Source organism: Rhipicephalus microplus, unplaced genomic scaffold (genome assembly GCF_043290135.1).
Source record: "Rhipicephalus microplus isolate Deutch F79 unplaced genomic scaffold, USDA_Rmic scaffold_65, whole genome shotgun sequence".
NCBI classification, from domain to species: domain Eukaryota; kingdom Metazoa; phylum Arthropoda; class Arachnida; order Ixodida; family Ixodidae; genus Rhipicephalus; species Rhipicephalus microplus.
In genome coordinates this window covers 1,242,145-1,264,455 of record NW_027464638.1, presented here as the reverse complement: position 1 = coordinate 1,264,455, position 22,311 = coordinate 1,242,145, and the positions used below count along the sequence as shown (strand labels likewise).

General features: G+C 43.9%; 1 protein-coding gene and 1 long non-coding RNA gene across 2 annotated transcripts; one reads left to right on the top strand and one right to left on the bottom strand.

The window, feature by feature from the left end:
- Positions 1-1,075: 1,075 nt before the first annotated feature.
- RfC4 (replication factor C subunit RfC4) lies at positions 1,076-2,552 on the bottom strand. Its single transcript, XM_037413805.2, has one exon. The coding sequence runs from the start codon at positions 2,253-2,255 to the stop codon at positions 1,242-1,244; it is 1,014 nt and encodes a 337-aa protein (XP_037269702.2). The 5' UTR covers positions 2,256-2,552; the 3' UTR covers positions 1,076-1,241.
- Positions 2,553-3,238: 686 nt separating this feature from the next.
- On the top strand, positions 3,239-21,153 carry LOC142790024 (uncharacterized). The gene is made up of 2 exons (XR_012889356.1): positions 3,239-13,185; positions 15,873-21,153. It is a non-coding gene; the product is annotated as an uncharacterized LOC142790024 (long non-coding RNA).
- The last annotated feature ends 1,158 nt before the right edge of the window (positions 21,154-22,311 follow it).

Genomic DNA, 22,311 nt, shown 5'->3' with positions numbered 1-22,311 from the left:
TGAGTCGCTGCTCTGGATGTTTATTAAGTATTTTGCCTTCATCTGTTCCAAAATTGGTGCTCAAGCACTGCTCAGATTCTTTTGTTGATTGGGCTTTATCATAAATATCACCTTTATATGCTATTTTTTTTTTCAGTTATATCATAATGCCAACAGTTCGGGACTCACTATGCCTGTGCTCCAGCGCTATTTACGCTTATAGGCGGCTTTCACTGTTTTGATCAATCGTCGGCTTGGTAGAATCGTTGCAGTTGTGGAGCTGGGGACAGTGCTCACAATCTAGCTTTCTTATTTAAACCTGCCGAAACAACACTTGCAACCACTGCTTACAAGCTACAGAGCAGCATAAGTGCTTGAAGGTACTGGATTTTTTGTTTTATTAGTCACCAGACATCCTAAAGGAGTTTTGGGGGCAGGCATAGTGCAATTATTGCTAAAATTAGACCCTTGTAACAAACATAGCAGCAGTTCCAGTGCAGATTCATTTTTACTTCACCAATAACATATATCACAATTTTTAACTTTCCGAGCCCATAATATTGACTTCGTATTTTTACCCTACAGAACATACTGTTGTAATAGTGTACTGAACAAGTGTGGCAGGGCATACGTTGAATATGTTTGCACATTCAAGGGTACTGAATAACTTTTAAGCAGATTTCAGACATGCCTAGTTGTAGTGAACGGGGTTTGGCTTTGCAAAACTTTTCCATTGTACTGCACTACACACATTTCAGGCATTGAAGTTTCACAGATAACAGTCACTGAAATAAAACTAAAAGGCTGCAGACTTAGTGTGGCACTTCATGTAATTATTTTGAAACGACTATACTATTTGACTTGATTGAAATGTTCAATATATATAACATTAACTTACAGGCAATTAATTCAAACTAACCAGTCTGAAACCTAACTACCAATTCATTATACAAAATGTTTTTTGAGGAGCAAGAGTGATACCAAGTCTTGTACGTTCCACGCATTCGATATTGCCATACATATGTGCTCACTTAGTGGGTTTAGAGACAATTCAGGTACTGTGGCTACCATGGTTTCCAAAAATGCTTACACAAGCTTTGGGAATGGCAATTTATTCAGTGATTCCATAACTTTAGTGCGAGGAGCATGATTACAGACTTCCCAGCCACATGCACTGCATGCCACAGCAAAAATTCATAACTGAGCATATATATAATGCTGTACTTGCTGAGCAATAAAATGAAATTAACAGCGCCGAAGATTCAGTCTGATTTGCACTGACGACTCTTCAAGCACAGTCGGGCAAGCAGGCCGGCCATCTGAAGCAAGGAGTGCACACCTTGCAATGTTCTCATCTGTGTGTACCCTATTTCCCTGATGAATTCTAGTTTAATGTCTTCTCGTATGTCGTGGCTCTTGCAGACGCGGAATACGTTCACAATGATGTCCTCGGCGGCATAGCCAAGTTTCCACATATGCAACATGATCTTGTACGCATTGTCCAGCTGACCGTCCACGCAGTACTGCAGCATGTCTTTTATTTGTTCTGGATGGGGTTCGTCACATACCTTGAAGACATTCTGGCTGTTTACGTGTCCAAAACCCACCACCGTAGACTGGAGGTTGTTGATTGCCTGGCGCATGTCACCCTGGGCAGTGAACACAAGAGCTTCCAAACCATCTTCTGAGTAGCTCGCATTCTCACGCTGACATACATCCAGCAGTTTTGCCAGCACTTGCGCATCCGTCAAACGACTAAAACGAACAACAGCGCATCTGGATTGAATTGGCTCGATGATTTTGTCCGACGTATTGCAAGCAAAAGCAAACCGCGTGGTTTTTGAATAAATCTCCATTGTGCGACGCAAGGCTTGCTGCGCTCCCTCCGTCATGCTGTCTGCTTCGTCAAGAATAACTATCTTGTGCTTTCCTGGTGGCAGCGTCACTTTCTTTTGAGCAAACATCTTGATCTTATTTCGGACAACGTCGATACCTCGATCGTTTGATGCGTTAAGCTCCAGAACGGCCTCACGAAATGCAGGACCGAGAAGGATCCGCGCCAGGCAGAGGATTGTTGTCGTTTTGCCCACACCGGGAGGACCAGACAAAATTACGTTGGGTACGTTGCCTTCGCGTGAGAAAACTTCCAACCGTGCGATAGTCTCTTCATTGCCTACGATTTCGGTGAACTTCACGGGCCTGTACTTTTCAACCCAGGGAATGCAGTCCCTCTTTTTCTGACTGTCTTCCGCGTCGATATCCATGGGCTCTGCCATAACAATAAAGTTTCTAACGTAACAAAACTTGTCCAACAACGTTATAACGTTGTGGGAGTGCACTGAAGCGGCTGAAAGCTTTCAAGCCTGAATCTACCGTTCGCACAAAAAAACCGCGCGAAAAACGTTCGCAAACTGCAGCACCCTCCAATAAAAATGACCACTCACGATACAAAGCACTCAGCGATTCAGCTTCAGTGCAGTAGCCAGCGCCGCCGCGTCGCAAGCTACGTACAGAGCTACCACTGGAGGTATGCGCCGAGGCGGTATTTCGACCTGCGGCGGTGTGGGGGTCGTTCTATGAAAATATCCCTTCCTTCATGGTCATATTTCCTTCCTCCGTGTTCATGGTAAATAAGGGTAGCGGTGGCGTTGTGAACTAACTTATGACCTAGAGACATGACCTACTACACTCCTGACCTGCCCAGAGAGCACCTCTTCCAGCGCCCACGTTCTAGTTCATACCTTCTGCCGCTAGGGCCGTCACCTACGAGCGGCGTGGCGCTAGGCAGCACCTGTTCGCTGACGTCACCTTCACTCTTTGTAGTCAAATTTTAACCAACAAAGCACTCGTAGTGCGAATTTATGATCCACAATTTAGAAATATCCAGAAATAATAATACTAAAAGACATTCAGAATTTTTTTTGCAATAAAATGCACGCGACAACGCATAGGCTGTCCAAAATCATGTAAATCCACGGGTTTCCACGTTTGTCAACCAGTGTGCTATAAATTCTTAAGCGCACTGAACAGCTTACTTGACCAGCAATGTATGGGAAGAAATAGTCACATATATGCCGACAGTTCACCACAGAAAGCAGGCATTCTTATACCAGCGCCTACAAAACAACCGTAAAGAAGCAGACGAACAGGTTATAGGTAGCGCCACCTACGGCGAGCGATTGAACGAGAGCGGGGACACGCGCTCCCATAGGAACCCCGCTATCTGAACAGGTCAGGAGTGTAGTAGGTCATGCCTAGAGAGGGGGCCAAACTGGTAGGTGTTCTAGGATGGCGCTGGCAGGCTTATCATCATCATTGCGCTAGGGCAATATGGCGGCTATTTTGGTTGTGGGTGCGGGGGGTCGCGGTGCGCGCCTGCAGGTGTATGGGCGTTTATACGCTGCTGTTGCGGGGTGATATTCGCGCGCACGGCACCCTAACGTTACTATAAATATTTCCGCTATGCCGCCAGGTGACCGAAATCAACTGGCAGAAAACACGCCAAGCAAGTAAGGTCACATTGTTTATTGACAATCGTGAATGCAGCAGCATACATGCAAACAAGGAACACTGTCTTCACAGAGTTGAAAAATGCATGCAGAAAAATAATTAGTAATAGCCATCTGTTTAATAAAATTGCCCGCTGAGATTGCGCAACTTTGTCTCTTGGCTCGTTCAGTCAGACAACGATATTTACTCTGGACACCCCTTGCACAGTACTTAGTACTGTACTGCCCATTGTCTTTCTCACCACACATGCTCTCAAAAAGAGCAGTGTCAGTACAATTAGTCTGAACCGCAATATGATATTTGACAACGCATTGGCGAGAAGCACATCGCATTGAATAAAAAGAAATGACCCCACCCTGTTGTGCTAGGTATCCCTGCATATAACATTGTTCTCGATATTGTGTTTAGAATCTGTGTTCTTACCTGCGCGTCCGATCTATTTACGACAAACTAGATCAACTTTCAGTGGTGGTAAGCAAGTGCATCCTGGGAAAACACCATTTACAGGATCATGTTGAAAAGGAAACTTGGTTCACGTTTCAAAAGAGGTAAAAGGGTTGCAGTGACAGGCACTTTAATTGAGTAACAGTTGGTGAATAATGAAATCCTTAGTCAAACATTTCAGCAAGTCAACATTCTTGTGAAAGTGTTCACGAATGACAAGTTAAGAGAATTAGCTACCCTTGCCCTTGCTCGCCTGCTGTAGATCAGCTGACACACGAGATAGAGGATGCCTGTTGGTGCTTTCAAAAGCACTCATTCATAAAAAAGAAATTATGCACCAGTGGATAGCACTCGCAATACACTGCACATGACATATACGCATACAATAGAGACATATGGAACACTACAAACACTAGACAGCTGAGAAGTGCTGGAAGTCACGGTAGCAATGTTAGAAAAATAGGCAGTGAATAATCATTGCAGTCAAATCTGCATAATGAAATTTTCTATGATGTTTATTTACAAAGTAAGGGCCATTTTCTAATCTTTCAGTATTTGCACGCCAGACTGAAGTGAGTTATGTGCACAGCACAGTCAGCTACTTCTCAGCGAAAGTACTGAAGTGATTGTTCTGGCTCAGTAGTTATCTTCTTGATGGGAAATGCAGACAACAATGTTGGCGAATATTTTTCTCCCGCCTGTTATGGTGTGCACACTATATTTACATATTTGCATGCAAAAGAATCACTAGCTTTTCCAATTTACGAGGAGTTGTTTACAGTTCATGAACCAACTGTGAGGAGTGAAACACGTGTCGGAACACGGTGTTGAGACTTCCAAAATGGCTGCACAAATACATACAAAAAAGAGTGGAGCACCACGCCAAGCACCCAGACCAACCAAACTGTTCAAGTGGACAGGATATTGTAATAAATTGAGGACTAACAGCTACTGGTCTGTAAGACAATGTTCCCCCTGTTGGCCTCGCTACAATTTGCACAAATCTAGCCAATACGCCCAGATATCACAAAGCTAGGTTTCAAAAATGCTTACCGACCAACTCAAACACTAAAGGACATCAAGTGGATGAGCGTTTTTGGACTGCTACCGATAAAACAGGGATGATTTGTTTTTACACACTGTTGCACATGGGACGACGCTTAATAGTGTACACAATTGCAGAAACAACACAGTGGTGCCACCACTCCTTTTCACAAAAACCGAAAAAAAATCAAGCAATTAACTTACCCCAGTTAGAAAGTGATAGCCACCATTTTCCAAGTCAAAAAGGCAATTTTTATTGTTTAATTTCATGAAATGTGGGCCACACTTACAGCTGACATATACTGTGAAACACTCACCACAGTAATAAGTACAATAAACATTGATGACGTCACAAATTTTCATCCGCAATTGGCCTCCTACATGACAACATGCATCCTTGCACCACAATCATAACCGATGGGAACGTCAAATATTTTGGTAGGGAACACCAATTGTTCGCTCTACTGTCCTGTGCCGGCACCGTGTGATTATTTGCTTTTCTTTCACTTGAAACAGTAGCTTGGGGTACGACGATTTGAAGACAGTGCGATTGTGCTTATCGTTGCCCATGTGCTTGGCGAATGCGGATGGTGTTTGCAGCGCTTGAACTTGTACTATGGTACCTTGCAATAGACACCGCACTTGCACTGCACTACGTGCTTCAGCGTTATTTTTGTGATTGCTAATATTCGATTTTTTTTTTTCGTGTGAGGTGCCAGCGTTCATTGTACAAATTTTATGAGCGTGAAAGTGTGTTTTTACTGTGCTTGATCGGCAACTTGCTTTGACTGTTTTGCCACTTGCTCATCGAATGTATCAATTAATGAGTGGCATAACTGGTTTTTTATCGGCCAAGAAGGCCGATTTTCTCTGTTGGTTAAGCCATGCAAGTGTTACACTATGTAATTTGCACTATCGTGCATAAATGTAGAAGCGAGTCGTTCATGGTTGAGACACACGAATAAAATTGAAAGAGCCTGTATGGCACTACTCAAGCCTCATACAGCTGCACGATCGATAGTTGTACATAAACAAGTGTTTGACGCCTGGGTATATAGTATGTGCGGTTGCCTCATTTTCTGGCGTGAAATGGCACCCTTGTAAGCAATTGATAAACTAAAAGTCAATCTCTTTTGAAAATTAAAAAAACAGATAGGCACCTGTTTTGTTTTTTCTGTAATTAGAAAGTAAGTTAACTTCTAGGGGAAAAAACTTCATCCATGTAGGAGAACAGCAAAAAAGAAAGCACTGAAAAAAGTGGTGACTTCTTTTAATATATAAATATGTTGTACAATGACATAATTTACCTTTTGAGACTTACGTATATCATTGAAGGAAGGTGACTGTGGTGTATTTAGCAAAACAGACGAATGTTGTACGCACAGATATATGTTCGACAGTCACATATGTTTTATATAACCAGTTGTTTACATTTGCATAATGATGCCAGCAGCAACACGTGTGTTAGGAATATCAGACGTGGTTATTCAGTTAATTCTTCATGAATCTATGGCAAATCTATGCCATAGAGTTTCATACAATAATGCCTGTAATGTAGCGCTTGTGCTCTCAAGGATGGTAGCCCCGAACACTGCTACATAAATCTACCAAAGTGTATGGCGCTTAACTACAACTGACGTGAACTGGTCATGACGGGTGCATCCTAGGAGTGTATCTAATTTTTATAAAATTCAATTGTTAACATTGCAACTGCAATTGACTTTGTGCCTGAGTGGTGTCTATTTCCACAGCAGTGTCGAGACCTGGTGTGGCTCTGTAGTAGAACACGTGATTGCCACGCAGAATGTTTGGTTTTCGTTACTGCTGGGGTCCTGATATTTATTCATTGCATATATAGGGTCAACACTGACTTTTTTTTTGTTGTCGTGTTAAAATTACCAATATTATTTCTTGCCATTCTTGTGTAGACGAACTGTCAATTACCTGGGGCACATAGCCGCATACCTGCCAGATGTGTGCCACACATCTGGAAGAAAGGGTTTGACGACATGCACGACAGGATTGCGGCATTATTCATGACCTGACGAGCAATCATATTCGTCAAAACATCTTACCCTCCCATACTAATTTGGTCTACCTAATGCTAAAGCAGTGATCACGAGAGCGACCAGATGTAGGCGGCTAGATACATAGATAGATAGATAGACTATTGAAGTCAATTTCTCCTTAGTAAATTGAACGCTGCACGATGGAAAATTTTTGTTATAGGCGTGATGTAACTGAACACTCGCTGTCTCATTTTCTTTAATGAAGTTATTCTTTTCAGCATTGTATGAGCAGGCGAAGTTGTATGTGCAGACTGCTATCTTAGAACAACTAAAGCATCTTGTGAAAATAGTCCACTTGTCTGCATCCACTGTTGCTCGCAATCCTATCTCCCCCCTCCCAACCTACGCATTTTAGATACCAGGCATACAACTGGTAGATGACTTTTTTCAGCAGCAGCTTGCTACAACAACAGTGCTAAGAAAAAAGACATACACTAAGCAACAGACCCTAACGAGGAAATCTTGACATGCATGTCATGTAAAACACGACTACATGCTACGCTCATAGTGCTCTTTGGTTGTTTTGCTAGCTTCATATACATCAAATTTGGTGTTACGAGACATCAGTAGATGATGAAGGTATATGACCAGTGCAAACATAATAAACATGACATCATACCACACTCATGATGCAATCGTGGCCGTTTCACTGGCTTAACATATAACAAATTTGGTAATTATGTGACGTGAATGAACAATGAAGGTAAATGACACATCCAAACATGATAATCATGATATGCATGTCATGTAAAACATTACTTTATGCTACGCTCATAGCGCGCTCGCGGCCGTTTCGCTAGCTCCACATATACCAAATTTGGTATCACGTGACGTAAATAGACGATGAAGGTAAATGACATGTCAAAACATAATAATTGTAACATGGAAGTCTTGTTCGTTATAATTTACGTCCACTTTGTAACGTTTTTCTGAATTTAAGCTACATATCAACCTTCCTTATTCGTGCTTTACATATAATCAATTCCCACTGTGCGTGGGATCTGCCAATTTTTTTACATTAACAGACTCATTAGCCTACTGTTCATTTTCTGCATTCACAATTTAACTTCTTAGACCCTGAGTGCATTATCTCGAATTGCACATGTGTGCCTGGAAGCCACCTACAAAGCGGGTTCTAATAAGCCTAGCCAACCTTCGATGCGTCTTAATCCACTATTTGTTTACTATGCTTCCAAATTACAGGTGCACCTTCACTTTTTTGCCTTCTTGCTAATTGAGCTTGTAGAAAAAATAACATTTGTATTTTATTCACAGTATGTACTAAAAATGTTTGTATCCTCTATTTCATACTTGTCAGCTTCATAATAAGATGTGACAGTATTGTGTGCCCCAAGATAATGTGATATTCATACTCTGGTTTCCTCTATGGCTCCGTTGATGCCAGGGATGCATGCATAGTCCCTGTGCAGCTCTAGCCATGTAGTACGAAACACACACTTAAAAACTCTTCTCCAAGGTAGAGGTACGTGTAGGAGGGAGTAGAGAATTAGTGACAAATTGCTAATAGGGTTCTTAGAGTGGGGCCACTCAGCTGAGCCTCTATTCCCATCCAGCCTCTGCCACTTTTGAATTACAATTAAGTTTCTACTAACTCAAGAAAGCAGACTTATATGTTTGTGTCAGCATGGAAGCATATAAAAGCAGCAGAGACAAAGGTGAGTATTGCATCTCCACCATCCTCAATATAATTATTTCTTTTTGTGACTGATTTCTGCAGTCGTTGTTTAGAATGTGGCTATGCCAGGCAATCTTTTGATGCAAAATAGTGCCAAAATGTTCTATGTCAAGTTAGGGCTGTGTCTTCTGGGGCAATTTAGCTGGTGTGTAGGCTGCATTCGCATTGGACTGGATTAGGTTGTGCATTACTTGATGGGGAAGAAATTTATTAGTGCCATAAAGGAAAGGTGGGTGAAAATGACAGACACAACATATGTGTCTTTTGCCTTCTCTAAATTTCATCTACAGCACTGTTTGATACCCTCCTAAAAATCCATATTCACTAGTACACCTACAGTGTGGGCTGCCATGCACAGTTTGAACAAGTGCTCCACAAAATCTTGAGGAGTCATTCATTTAACAGTACGGGAGTACAGGCACCACATCTGACATGTATGGGTTACATCATTGAAAAAGAAAATGAGTATACTACATTTGCGAGAAAGTTAAAAGAATGTCAGCAATTCTAAAGTGGGAGAGGAAGGACAAAGGTTTCCAGTGCTTTATGTATTGGTGAGAGACATTAAACACACCTTTTTGAGAGAAACGGATTCTCGGGAACTGCAGGGCAATATAGGCACTTTTTAGTTTGTACTGTAGATGATCTAAAAGTATGGAACGTCACATATTTCGGTTTACATATTGTGCATGCACTTCTGCACTTCACAGCAAAAGTTGTTGCAATAAATTCAGCCGACAATGTTTTCTGTAAATATTTGTTACAGCTACAGAAACTCAGCTCACCGCGGGTTTTCTCTTTGAACCTAGAAATATGTTACATAAGATGTAGATTCCCACTGCAAGAGAAACAAGTTGTGCAATGTAATTAACGGCATTTACATTTAGCATGCTTGGAATTGACAGGGAAGCGTTACGGCTGTCTCAGAAAAATGACCCTAGTATAGCGGTTATGAACAATGGAAACAATGAAGGTGTATCGTCAAGAAACATCTCTTTTGAAGTGAGGAACAATATCCTGTATCGTAAACACCGAGATAGGCGAGAGCAATGCTACGACCAATCGGTGGCACCGTCACCATATCGCAAGGACCTACTCAGTTTTTGTCACAAGCACTCATGGGCAGGACACCTGGGTATGAATAAAACTAAAAAAAGATTGTTGCCGGAATTTTATTGGCCAGGGTGTTTCAGGGAGGCGCAGAATTTCGTGAAGACTTGTGACGCTTGCCAGAGAGCCAGTAGGTCTAACGACAAATGGAAGGCACCGATGGTAAAAGTGCCCATTATTTATGAGCCCTTTTGCAGAATTGTTGTGGATTTGGTGGGGCTGTTGCCGAAAACAAGTGCGGGAAACAGATACATTCTCACACTATTGTGTCCCGCAACAAAGTTTCCCGAGGCGGTACCCTTAAAGGAGGCAACTTCGGTTGAGGTAGTCGATGCTTTACTTTCTATATTTTCGCGCCTCGGTTTCCCGGCCAAAATGCAATCGGACCAGGGAACAGTGTTCACGAGTGCTCTCACGGCGTTTCTCGAGAAGTGTGGCGTTAAAATTTTGCATGGCTCGGTTTACCACCCACAAAGCAACAGTGTGGAGAGATGGCATGCTAACCTCAAAAACGTATTGAGAGCGGTTTGCCATGAAAGGAAGCGTGATTGGGATTGTCGCTTACTGGGCACGCTATTTGCGTCGGGCACAGTGCCACATGAGGGAACCGAGTTTGCACCGGCAGAGCCGGTGTACGGCCGGAATCTTCGAGGTCCGCTGAGACTAGTCCGCGAACTGTGGGAGGACGATGCGGGCCTATAAGTGTGATCGAGTATGTGTTGAACCTAATGCAAAGGTTACACAAGTGTCGTAAGATTGTGAGAGGGAACTTAGAGATAAGGCAAGTTGCTTCAAAGCGCTACTATGATAGAAATGCTCGGAGGCGAATCATGAACACTGGCTACAAAGTGATGATCTTGAGGCCGAATCACTAGAATAAACTGGAAGTCCACTGGGATGGACCTGCCGAGGTTATCAGTCGCCTTTCGGAAGTAAACTACACCGTGAGATTACTCAGAAGAAAACGTGAGGACAGGGTCTACCACGTAAACCCAATGAAGCCATATTTAGAACGAGCAGCAATTGTTAGCATCGCCATGAATGTTTCAGAAGAGGTTTCTCTAAAGGTACCTTGTTTTCGTGGGAACACGGGCCCTAGTGTAGGAGAAATAATCACGTGCGCAGTTAACAAAGACGAGTTGGGTACAGATAAAGTCGAGGATTTGAAGAGCCTTGTTCAGGAATATCAGGAATTTTTCGGGGAAAGGCTCAAAAGGACTCATTTGGTACAACATGATATCGAGCTGCCTACAGAGGTCCCGTTTAGCTCGAAGGCGTACCGTATGTCTCCGCGACAGCTGGACCTAATGAAGGCGGAAGTTAAAAAGATGCTTCACCTTGGCGTGATTAAAGAAGTGTATAATGGCTATTGCTCCCCTTTGATGTTAGTTTAGGTTCCGGGGAAGGAACCACGACCGTGCATCGATTATCGCAGGTTAAATGCTATTACAAAAGACCAGGTCTACTCCTTGCCTAACAAGGAGGAAAGGGTGGAACTTGTCAGCCGGGCTACCTTCATTTCAACCCTAGATTTAGTGAGGGGATATTGGCAGGTGCCCTTAACAGAACGAGCAAGTCGGTATGCAGCTTTTGTAACCCCCTTTGGCATTTATCGGCCGGTCACCATGACCTTTAGGTTGAAAAACGCACCCTTCTGTTTTTCAAGGTTAATGAATCGGGTGCTAGAAGGACTAGAAGAATTTGCGGTGCCATATCTGGATGACGTGGCCGTATTTTCTAATGATTGGGAGTCGCATTTGCAACATACTCGAACAGTGCTTGAAAGGATCAAAGAGGCGGGCCCGACTATTAAAGCCGAGTAGTTTCAGTTCGGCCAAGCATGTGTCACGTATTTGGGACACGAAATAGGACAAGGAAAACTGGAACCAATGAAAGCCAAAGTAGCGGCTATAGTCAACTTCCCAAGACCCGTAAACAAAAGGGAGGTGCGAACATTTCTAGAAATGACAGGCTATTACCAGCACTACATGCTAAATTATTCGGAGCTTGCCAGCACGCTAACCGACAGCCTCCGAGAACATCGGAAGTGGTAACTTGGAGCACTGAGAGGGAGGAGGCTTTCCAAAACTTGAAGAAAGCTTTGTCCTCTCGGCCTGTGCTTGTCGTGCCAGACTTTAGCCGAGAATTCATTCTCCAATGCGACGCCAGCAACCGAGGTCTAGGTGTCATCCTGGCCCAACTTAACGAGGGTGGTGAAGAGCATCCTGTGCTCTATCTCAGTAGGAAGCTGACCCCCCGAAAAGAAGCTTTCAGTACCTCGGAGAAAGAATGTTTGTCCATTGTTTGGGCAGTTCAAAAGCTAGGATGCTATATTCAAGGCACAAAATTCATGGTCGAGACTGAACACTGCCCACTTTCATGGCTGAAGCTAATGTCTAATAAAAATGGGAGGTGGTTGAGATGGAGCCTCATACTACAGGAATATAACTTCGAGGTCAAGTATAAAAAGGGGAACCAGAATAAGTCTGAGTCGTGCACTTTAGGACTGAGGACTGAGTCGTGCACTTTAGAAGTCGAACACTGATTTTCTTGTTGCTGTTTTTTTATTACTGACATGTTCCTATTGCGGTTAAGGTCATGGCACTTAAACATTTATTTTCAAAAGCTGACCACCACACACAAAAAAAAATAGAGGATAAAATCGTGAGAGTTATAGCGTCCGGTTGGCGTGTCGCTCGGGCAGGCCGACCAGAGTGTGTGTGCTTGTGTTGTGTATCCCAGGGACATGGTCACTGGTGACGCGAGTGCTGAGGCCCAGAGAGGCCGAGTGTTTTCACCTATCGTCTCGACGCTTCGAGTGACCTGACCGTTGGCCACTCTAGAGTCGAGCCTTCCGGCGGCGGAGGAGTCTGTTGCGTCCCGCTGCCAGTGACGTGTTCGAGACGGGCGTGCTGTTGCCACAACTCTGTTCCGCGAATGCGGCGACTGTTACTATAAGCTCACCATGGTGTCGCGAGACGGGCACGCTGGTGCCACAACTAAGCCCCGCGGAATGCGGCAGCTGTTTCTGGAAGTGGAGAAGTCAATGCTGTTTCTGGAAGCGGATGGGTCGACTTAACAGAACTGAGCAATTGTGCCCTTTGAGCTGAGGGGGAGTCGTCTCCACGTTGACGGTTCAGACTCCTTGATTCCTCCTCTTACTGCGAGCCGCCCCTACCTTTCGTGAAATGGACTGAGGTACCGAGGGAGAGAGAGAAAGGCGGAGACGACGGGGGTAAAAAAGACGAAGGGGGACGAGAGACTAGAGGGGCCCGAAGAAGCTGAGATGGTGGGCGCCGGATCAATGAGGACCAGTAAACGTTTTCTCTAAATGTAAGTAAATCACTTTTTCAAGTTTCCTAAATGGAAGTCCTACTTTCATCACTGGCCTGATCTTGGTCATCTCACTTAATATACCCCACAACGCTAGAGCACCCATGGCACAAGTAATCTAAATGCGAGCCTCAGAGATAACGCGTATTCCAAGGGGTCCCAATCACTCAACTCGGTGCATGGACTGGGGCTGTCACCACTTATGAAACATCATACAGGGACTGGACGCGTTGGCAGGCTAGTTTGTTCATCATACATAGATGTGCAAGAAGTAACCATGTCACATCACCACGAATTTGGTCTCTAAAGATAACGCTGACTCTGATCTACAGGCTGGAGTCAAAATCACACTGATTTGACGCGAGGTGAAAATGGTGGAAACGAAAATATGTGCTTTACTTAGCCCTAAATTGTCCTGTTTCAATCCGACAGAGTGCTGTACAACTATCTGTATGTGGATTCACACCTGAAAAAGTGCATGACAATATCACTTTAATGTGCACGAGGTGTTAAATCTTATTGGCATGCTTGTCAAGAGCCACATCCAAGAGGTCTGACACCGATTTTGTCATACAGAGTTAACTTTTGACAAGCACACCTTTGCTCATGCATGCAGTTTGTTTTTAGAGTTTTGCATCAGCCGCAGTCGCAATCTAAACCGCGATTCTTTAGGTTTTCTTCCACAACATGCTTAATTTCCACTATCGAAAATAAAAGATATTTATCTTAGTTGTTTTAAACTGAGTACTAGCATGCACTCATTCATATTTGCATTAACTTTCATCAGTACGTAACCTGATCAAGCAACGCGTCATTTGCATGCAGCATTCGTGCGAAAATCATTTTCCTTCGCATTTACTAAGGAAATACCGTGTTGCAATGTTTCACAATGAATTTTTAATGCACGTGTGCTGGCACAGATTCACATAATTATTCATAATTGTGCATAATTTTTGTTCACTAGTGCAGTGGTGTTTTGTACTTATTATTTTAATTATTGGGTATATACAAAATATATATATAATTGTAACATATATGTGTGTATCAGTGTGATTTAACAGAGTATTCTTTTATTTCTACATAAACTTATCAAGTTTTTGTTTTTTCCCTGCACATATGTTACCCGTTATGCTCTAACTAGTTTTTGATAACGTTATCTACTCACTGTCTAGCCGAACAATAAACCCTGCTCTCTTATAGGTGTACATATAAATTAATAAAATGGCAGTCATTATTTAAGCACTGGATGTAATATAAAGGTGCACGCAATGCATGCAAAATATTTCTTAATTCAAAGTCAAAATAAACATTCCTGATGAAGATAGAAAACGGGGCTGGAACTACAGATATTCTCGCAATCATAGAATACGACTGTGGTCTTTAAACACATAGATATCCACACATGGGGAAGGGCCGATCGTATATGCGCCCGAAAACAACATAGTATTTGCTTGGCTTCACTGCAGCAAAGCCTATTTGCTTTGCGGTAAAGCGTGTTTGCTGTGAGCATATTGAGAGCGGCACTCCCTGATGTATACAACTTGTAAGAGCTTTTTGTGCAAGCTCCCACTAAGTCTGAACAGCGCGATTGAATGCGGACAGAAGAGAACACGCACATACACCCACACAGAATAAACATCCTTGGTGCACGATCAGATCGAAGGTGTGCCTGTCAAAAATCTAGCTATATATGTAACGGAAGGTATTGGACCTCTTGGGTTGCTCATGGCAAGCAGACTAATAAGAATTAACATCTAATCAAATTAATATCTCCATGCACTTTTACAGGCGTGAATGCACACACAAATGCACGGATTGTAACATGACAATTCAGGGCTAAGTAACGCACATGTTTTCGTTTCCACCGTTTTCAACTCTGGTCACAATGGTGCAATTTTTACTCGAACGAGTAGACCAGAGTCAACATCATCTCTAGAGACCAGATTCGTGACAACATGACGTGGTTATCTCAAGCTATCGCACATACAAGTATGATAAACAAGCTAGCCTGCCAACGCACTTCAGCTCACATGCTTTGCGCCCAGTACGTAATTCGATGTACTACATCATTCGTCAGGCATTCAGAACCACTACTTGTCTGACGATATAAATCGTGCAGTACTATTGTCATGTGTGTTTGTGACGGCATGCCATTCGGACATCAGCTGTTTATAGAAGAAACTCTGAAATCGAGTTGACTTGTGCCCGGAAAACCCAAGTTCACTCGATCAGACGTACACTCGCAGTAGTTCAGTGCCACCAAAAATCTAACCGTCGGTGGAACGAGCGTTATCGCGAAGGCTTGCGTTTGGAGCACAGTAATAAAAACTGTGTTAGTAACCTCTAGTACATGTCGTACACGCAAATAGTCTAAAACAATCTAGAAGTTTCCCAAACATTCTGGCGCGGCCTGCGCCGATCAATTTTTCATGGGACCAACACGATCATGTAAAAAAAGAAATGAGCGAGCGTGGAATATCACCGCTGTACTGTATACAACCAAATATCTTTCAAGGACTCACTCATAACTTTTCTACACCTGCCGGAAAAATAAACCATAAAAATTAAGTCATACAATAAACTCAGCTGTTAAAATAACACAACTGTGATAGTGACATTCGTTTCATAACATAATGCTGTTAATTATCATCTGTACGTATTCTTTGCACGACTTGTTTCATTTGCAGTACAAGTATCTCTTGCAACAATGATGTTACGGTGCACGATCGACAGGAGCAAGGGTAGCTCTTTGCGAAGAGGACGAAGATGCCTGTGCGTTAGATGCTTGCGCGAGAGGCAACTCAGCCATCTTGTTCCGCTGCCGATTCTCTGTGGACGCTATACTATAAACCAAGATCTCGCCCCGTCACATTTGGTGGAGGTGCGGGGTAATTGCCTTGCAATGGAACTTCGCAGCGGCCGTCGTTTGAAGGGTCATTCTGCAACGATGACAGAAAATACGGCGTCTGCATCTGCTCCTGGTGTTCCTGCGGCTGGAGATGATGCAGCGACTACATCTCCTCCTGCGACCACAACCTTCGTGCTCGAACCCCCACGAGATCTTGGCACGTTTAGTGGTTCCGACGATCCAGATGAAGTGGACGTTGAAGACTGGCTGGCAGAGTACGAACACGCGTGAGTACTCGATACCGATGGGGCCCGACTCTTATGCTGGCGAACCTGTTATTCTATTTAAGGGGAACCGCCAAATCGTGGTATGAGAACCATGAAGCAGAACTTGGGAGTTGGGCAATGTGCAGGGAGAAAATGTTAGACCTGTTCGGGAAGCCTATTGGAAGAAAAATGACCGTGAACAAAATGCTCGCGTCTCGGGCGCGGACCTCGATGGAGTCGTACGTCTCATATATAGAAGATGTGTTAGCATTGTGTCGCAAAGCCAATGCTGAGACGCCGGAGGCTGACTAGGTTGGACATATTTTTTAAGGGGATTGCGGACGACGCATTCAACCTCCTCATCTGCAAAAATTATTCTACAGTGGATGCCATTTTGAAGGAATGCCGGCGCTTTGAGTTAGCAAAGAACCGGTGGATTGACAGCGTGTTTGCCCACCTTCCGATACGGCTGCAACGTCGTCTTGCGAAGACCGTGCAAGAACACTGCCGCCACTTCCAGTTTCATTAGATCAGGTGACCCGAATTGTACGGTGCGAACTTGAAGCCATTACCCCTGTTCCGGCTCACACTGCTGCAAGTGACACGACCCCACTCACTGCTAACATGGTTCAAGTCATCGTCCGCCAAGAATTCGCCAGCATAGGTATTCCTTCGGTGTGCACTTTACCCAGCCCGCAGCGAAGTCCATGACGGCCACCCTCATCCTATCACGAGCAGCATTTTACAGCTCGATCTCGCGACCCTCCTGCTGCGTGGAGAACCGCCGACAATCGACCAATTTGCTTTCATTGTGACCGTATCGATCATGTCGTCCAATACTGCAAGTACCACTGGTCCTCACCACCTCGGACGTTGTCTGAACCTTACTACCGACAGGACAGCACCCGCTTTGCATTTGCAGCGCAGCCTTCTTCGCCAAACAACTACAGAAAGTTCAACAGCCGATCTCCGTCACCGCATGGTCGTCAGTCGCGTTCACCTCCAGGACGTCGCCAGTCGTCTCGCTCACCGCAGACTCGCAGGCTGTCGTCCTCATTCAACCCCACTCCTGCCTATCTGGAAAAATAAACGGCACAGTGCCCGGAGGTGACGCTGCTTTATCGACTTCCTCCACAAATCCTCTCTTGACGCTTCCAACGAGACAAAGTTTGTTAGACGTTGACGTTGATGATGTGACTATTTCTGCCCTTATAGATACTGGAGCGCACATTTCTGTAATGAGCGCGAACCTTCGCCGACGCCTACATAAAGTGCTCATGCCTGCCGCTTCCCGCACACTTCGAGTCGCTGATGGGAGGGCCCCTGCCATTCAAGGGATGTGCACGGCTCGTGTGTCCATTGCCGGTCATCCTACATTAGTTCAGTTTGCCGTCATTGAAATGTGTCCTCATGACCTAATACTTGGCTTGGACTTCCTGTCACGTCATTCTGCGCTCATTGATTGTGCCACTGATGCTCTTCAGCTTGAGCTGCCGCAGCTTGCCGATTTTCCAGCTGACCATTCTCCACGTTTATGCTCTCATCACCACGTTCGCTTGCCTCCGCAAGCTGCTACATTTGTCACTTTGTCGTGCTCACGTGATGTGCCCGATGGTGACTACCTCGTCACTCCTATAGTCGACGTGCTGATGGCCCGAGAAGTCGCCCTTGTTCACGCTGTTGTCTCCGTCGCTGATAATAGAGTGGTTATACCCCTACTCAACGTCAGTCTCTTGACTCAAGTTATTCCGCAAGACATGTCTTTGGCCACCCTGTCTCCGCTTGACAGCTGCAACCTTACTGGTTTGGATACCGATGCTACATCCCCCTGTCTTGGCCGCCATTACACTCTGCCTACCGATGACATTAACAAGATGATTGCTCCCGATCTCACCCCAATGCAAGCTGCCGACCTCCTTTGACTGCTAACATCATATAGAGACATTTTCGACTTTCACCACCGCCCTCTCGACCAAACAATTGTCTGACTCACCGGATCAACACTGCTGATGCCAGTCCTATACGGCGGCGTCCATATCATGTATTTCACAAGGAACACCAAGTAATTCAAAATGAAGTGGACAAAATGATTACTAAAGACGTCATAGAACCATCATCCAGCCCCTGGGCCTCCCCAGTCGTGCTCGTTGAGAAGAAGGATGGCAGCTGGCGCTTTTGCATGGACTATCGCCATTTGAACAGAGTCACTCATAAAGATGTTTACCCTTTGCCTCAGATTGATGACGCCCTCGATTGCCTCCATGCTGCCCAATACTTCTCGTCTATCGACCTTCGTTCGGGCTATTGGCAAATTTTCGTCAACCTCATGGATCGCTAAAAAACCGCTATTGTTACGCTCGACGGCCTCTACCAGTTCAAGGTCATGCCGTTCGGACTATGTAATGCGCCAGCAACTTTCGAGTGTAATATGGACTCCCTTCTCCGAGGATATAAGTGGTCCACCTGCTTATGTTACTTAGACGATGTCATCGTCTTTTCACCTACCTTTTACAGCCATATCACACGTCTGTCAGCCGTACTGGATGTTTTTCGAAGAGCCGCTCTCTAGCTCGATTCTGCAAAATGCCATTTCGGACATAACCAAATCACCATACTCGGCCACCTTGCAAGTGCCGGTGGTGTTCAACCGGATCCCGACAAGGTGCGAGCAGTACAAGAATTTCCTGAACCAAGTTCAACCAAGGATGTCCGAAGTTTTGTAGAGCTATGTTTCTATTTTCGTCGATTTGTCCGCACTTCGCCGACATCGCTCGGTCGCTTACTGATCTCTTAAAGAAGGACGTCCCCTTCGCATGGGGCGTAGAGCAAGCGGACGCTTTTTCGGCTCTTATCCATCTGCTGACTACGCCACCAATACTGGCCCATTTCGACCCTGCATCATCTACAGAGCTTCGAACCGGTGCTAGTGGCCATGGAATTGGAGCAGTCCTCTGCCAACGACAGCACGGGAAGGACCGCGTGATTGCTTACGCCAGTCATCTTCTTTCACCTGCCGAACGGAAGTTCTCCATCACTCAGCGTGAATGCCTAGCATTAGTGTGGGCCGTAACAAAATTCAGGCCTTACCTGTATAGCCGAACATTTTCCGTTGTTACTGATGATCACACTCTCTGTTGGCTCTTATCGCTAAAAGACCCATCTGGACGTCTCGGTTGCTGGGTGCTGCGTCTGCAAGAATACACGTTCGTGGTCCTCTACAAGTTGGGACGCCTGCACACAGACGCAGACTGTCTGTCACGTCATCCGGTTGAAACGCCCGACTTGGCAGACCTTGAATCAGACCCCTGCGTGCTGTTCATCCACGCTTTGGGTGATATCTCTACCGAACAATGACATGACCCATTGTTACTCTCCATCATCGAGCGTCTGACCTCTGCTCTAACAGATCCTTCCGTTCGCCTGTTAGAACTGCACGACAACATTCTGTACCGTCGCAGCTTCAACGTCGATGGCCCGGAATCACTACTCGTGCTTCCCCATCACCTGCGTACCAACGTTCTCGAACAACTCCACGACGTACCTACACCCGGGTGTCCGGGTGCAAAGTGTATCTTGGAACCCAAGATGAACTAAGCAGTTTATGTAGCTGCAATTAATACAAAGAACTTGGTTTCCTGATTCATCAACTGCAGTGAATTTTGTTGTGCAGTGACGATGCACATGTATGCGCACAGTACATGTTAAAAGCGACATGTGACCATACTTGAAGTCATCTGCAGTACTAACTAAACAGTGCTAATCCTGCAGTTCCTTGTAAATCTGATTCTTTCAGAAAACTGTATTCAAAGTTTTTTACTAATTAAATACCTAGCACTTGAAAGACATTTGCTTTCTGTCCAGCTTTAGAATTGCTGGCATATGTTTTTATAACTTTTTGGCAAAAGTGGCATACTTATTACATACCAGATGTAATTGGCTCTGAAAGAAATGACTTACAAAGTTTTTGTGAAGCACTTGTTTGAAATGTGCTTGGTGGCACATGCCCAGTGTATACAGGTGAAGTATTGAATACTACTTTTTTTAGGAGGGAATACCAGTGCTGTCGATGAAATAAAGAGAAGGCAATGGACATACATGCTGTGTCTGTAATTTTAACCCCACCTTTTCTTTATGTAGGGCCGATGAATGTCGTCCTCATAAATTCATGGCTAAATAAAGTCTATGCAAATGCAGCCTAATCATTGATACACTTCATTAACATGACCCAGCAAACATTGCCCTAACTTGATGCAGCATATTTTGGCTCTATTTTGAGTCATAAGATTGCTTAGCATAGACACATGCTAAAGAATGACTGGTATATAAATCATGACAAAAGGAAATAACTACATTGAGGACAGTGTAGGTGCAACATTGCTTGTAACCTTGGTCTCAGGTTTTATCTCTTTCCCTGTTGAAACAACCACATATACTTTGTTAATTCTTTGTTCATAATAGCCCAATTAGTAATTAGTCACTAAATTCATACTCGTTGCTGGGACGTAGTTATACTGTATAGAAGAAAGTGTTTTTCTTTACTGTTACATACATGGCTACAGCAGTACAAGGACAACGCATACACCCCTGGCATCAACAAAGCCATAGAGGAAATCAGGGTATGAATATCGCTTCATTTTAAATGCCCAAGATTGTGACATCCCATTACATATGAGTGCTAAGTCTTCCGAACCCTTTGTCCTTTCTTGTTCAGCTTTAGAATTGCTGGCATGCTTTTAACTTCCTACAAGAGTGGTACACTCATTTTCTGTTTTTTTGTTGTAGAACGTAGAACCTATGCATACCAAAGTGAAGCTTCTGCTTGTATACTAAACTATTAAATGAATAACTCCCTCATTTATTGTGTGGAGCAATTTTTTTAATCTGCTTATTAGCACACAGTGAAGGTGTACTACTGAATACATCTATTTTAGGGGAGAATCGTGCAGCACTGTAGATAAATTAGAGATAAGGCAACAGACAGAACATGGGTCTGCCATTTTCACCTTATCTTTTAATTATGATGCTATTTGATTTCTTTCTCATAAAGAAACTGCATGGCATAATTCAGTCTTGGCAAATGCAGCACAGTCCCATCTTTAAGCAGGCTAGTGTACAAAATTTTTGTAGAGCAGCCAGGGCTTTAAAAAAAAAAAAAGAGAGCTTGATTGAAGCTGAAGACCCAGGATGTTTTTGCCTTATTGTGTATCATAAGATGATCAGCATAGACACATAATAAAAAATGACTGGAGAAATAAGTCATACCAATAGAAAATAATCATACTCAGCAGGGCATTAATGCAGTATTGTGTGTTACCTTGGAAACAGTTTTTGTCTGTTTCTTTGTTGATGCAACCACATAATTCTGTATATCATACTCAGCAGGGCATTAATGCAGTATTGTGTGTTACCTTGGAAACAGTTTTTGTCTGTTTCTTTGTTGATGCAACCACATAATTCTGTATACTGTGGAAAAAGCTCCGCTAGCAATTTGTCACCCGAGTTATAATCCCCACAGGGCTTGCTTTATCGTACATTTACCATGCAGCAGAAAGTTAGTTTTTATTTGCTGTATTTCATAAAACATGGCTACAACTGTACATGAACTGCGTTTGCATGTGTGGCTTCAACAAACCCACACAGGAAACAGAGTTATGAATATCAGTTTATTTTAAGGCACACAAGAATGTCGCATTCTACTTTGATGCTGACAGGTAATATATCGAGGAAACTAACTTTTTTCATACATACTGTGAACAAATTACAAGTTCTTTGTTGTTACAAACTCGTTCAGCAAGAAGGCAAAAGCCAGTGATTTGTGCAACATGGCAGTCATATGAAATAAGTTACACTGATTACAGGCTCGTTACAAGCCACTTTATGGATTTTTTCCAGGAACACATGCTTTCTTAGTCCCTTTGCCATAGCAAAAATGCAGTTCCAGACAAGGCACCCAACATGTGAGGCTTTAAATGTACGAGTGTTTTTTGGGTGCATTGGAGACCACTTCATAGA

Coding starts and splice junctions, on each gene's coding strand:
- RfC4 (XM_037413805.2), bottom strand. CDS start 2,255: ATGGCAGAGCCCATGGATATCGACGCGGAAGACAGTCAGAAAAAGAGG.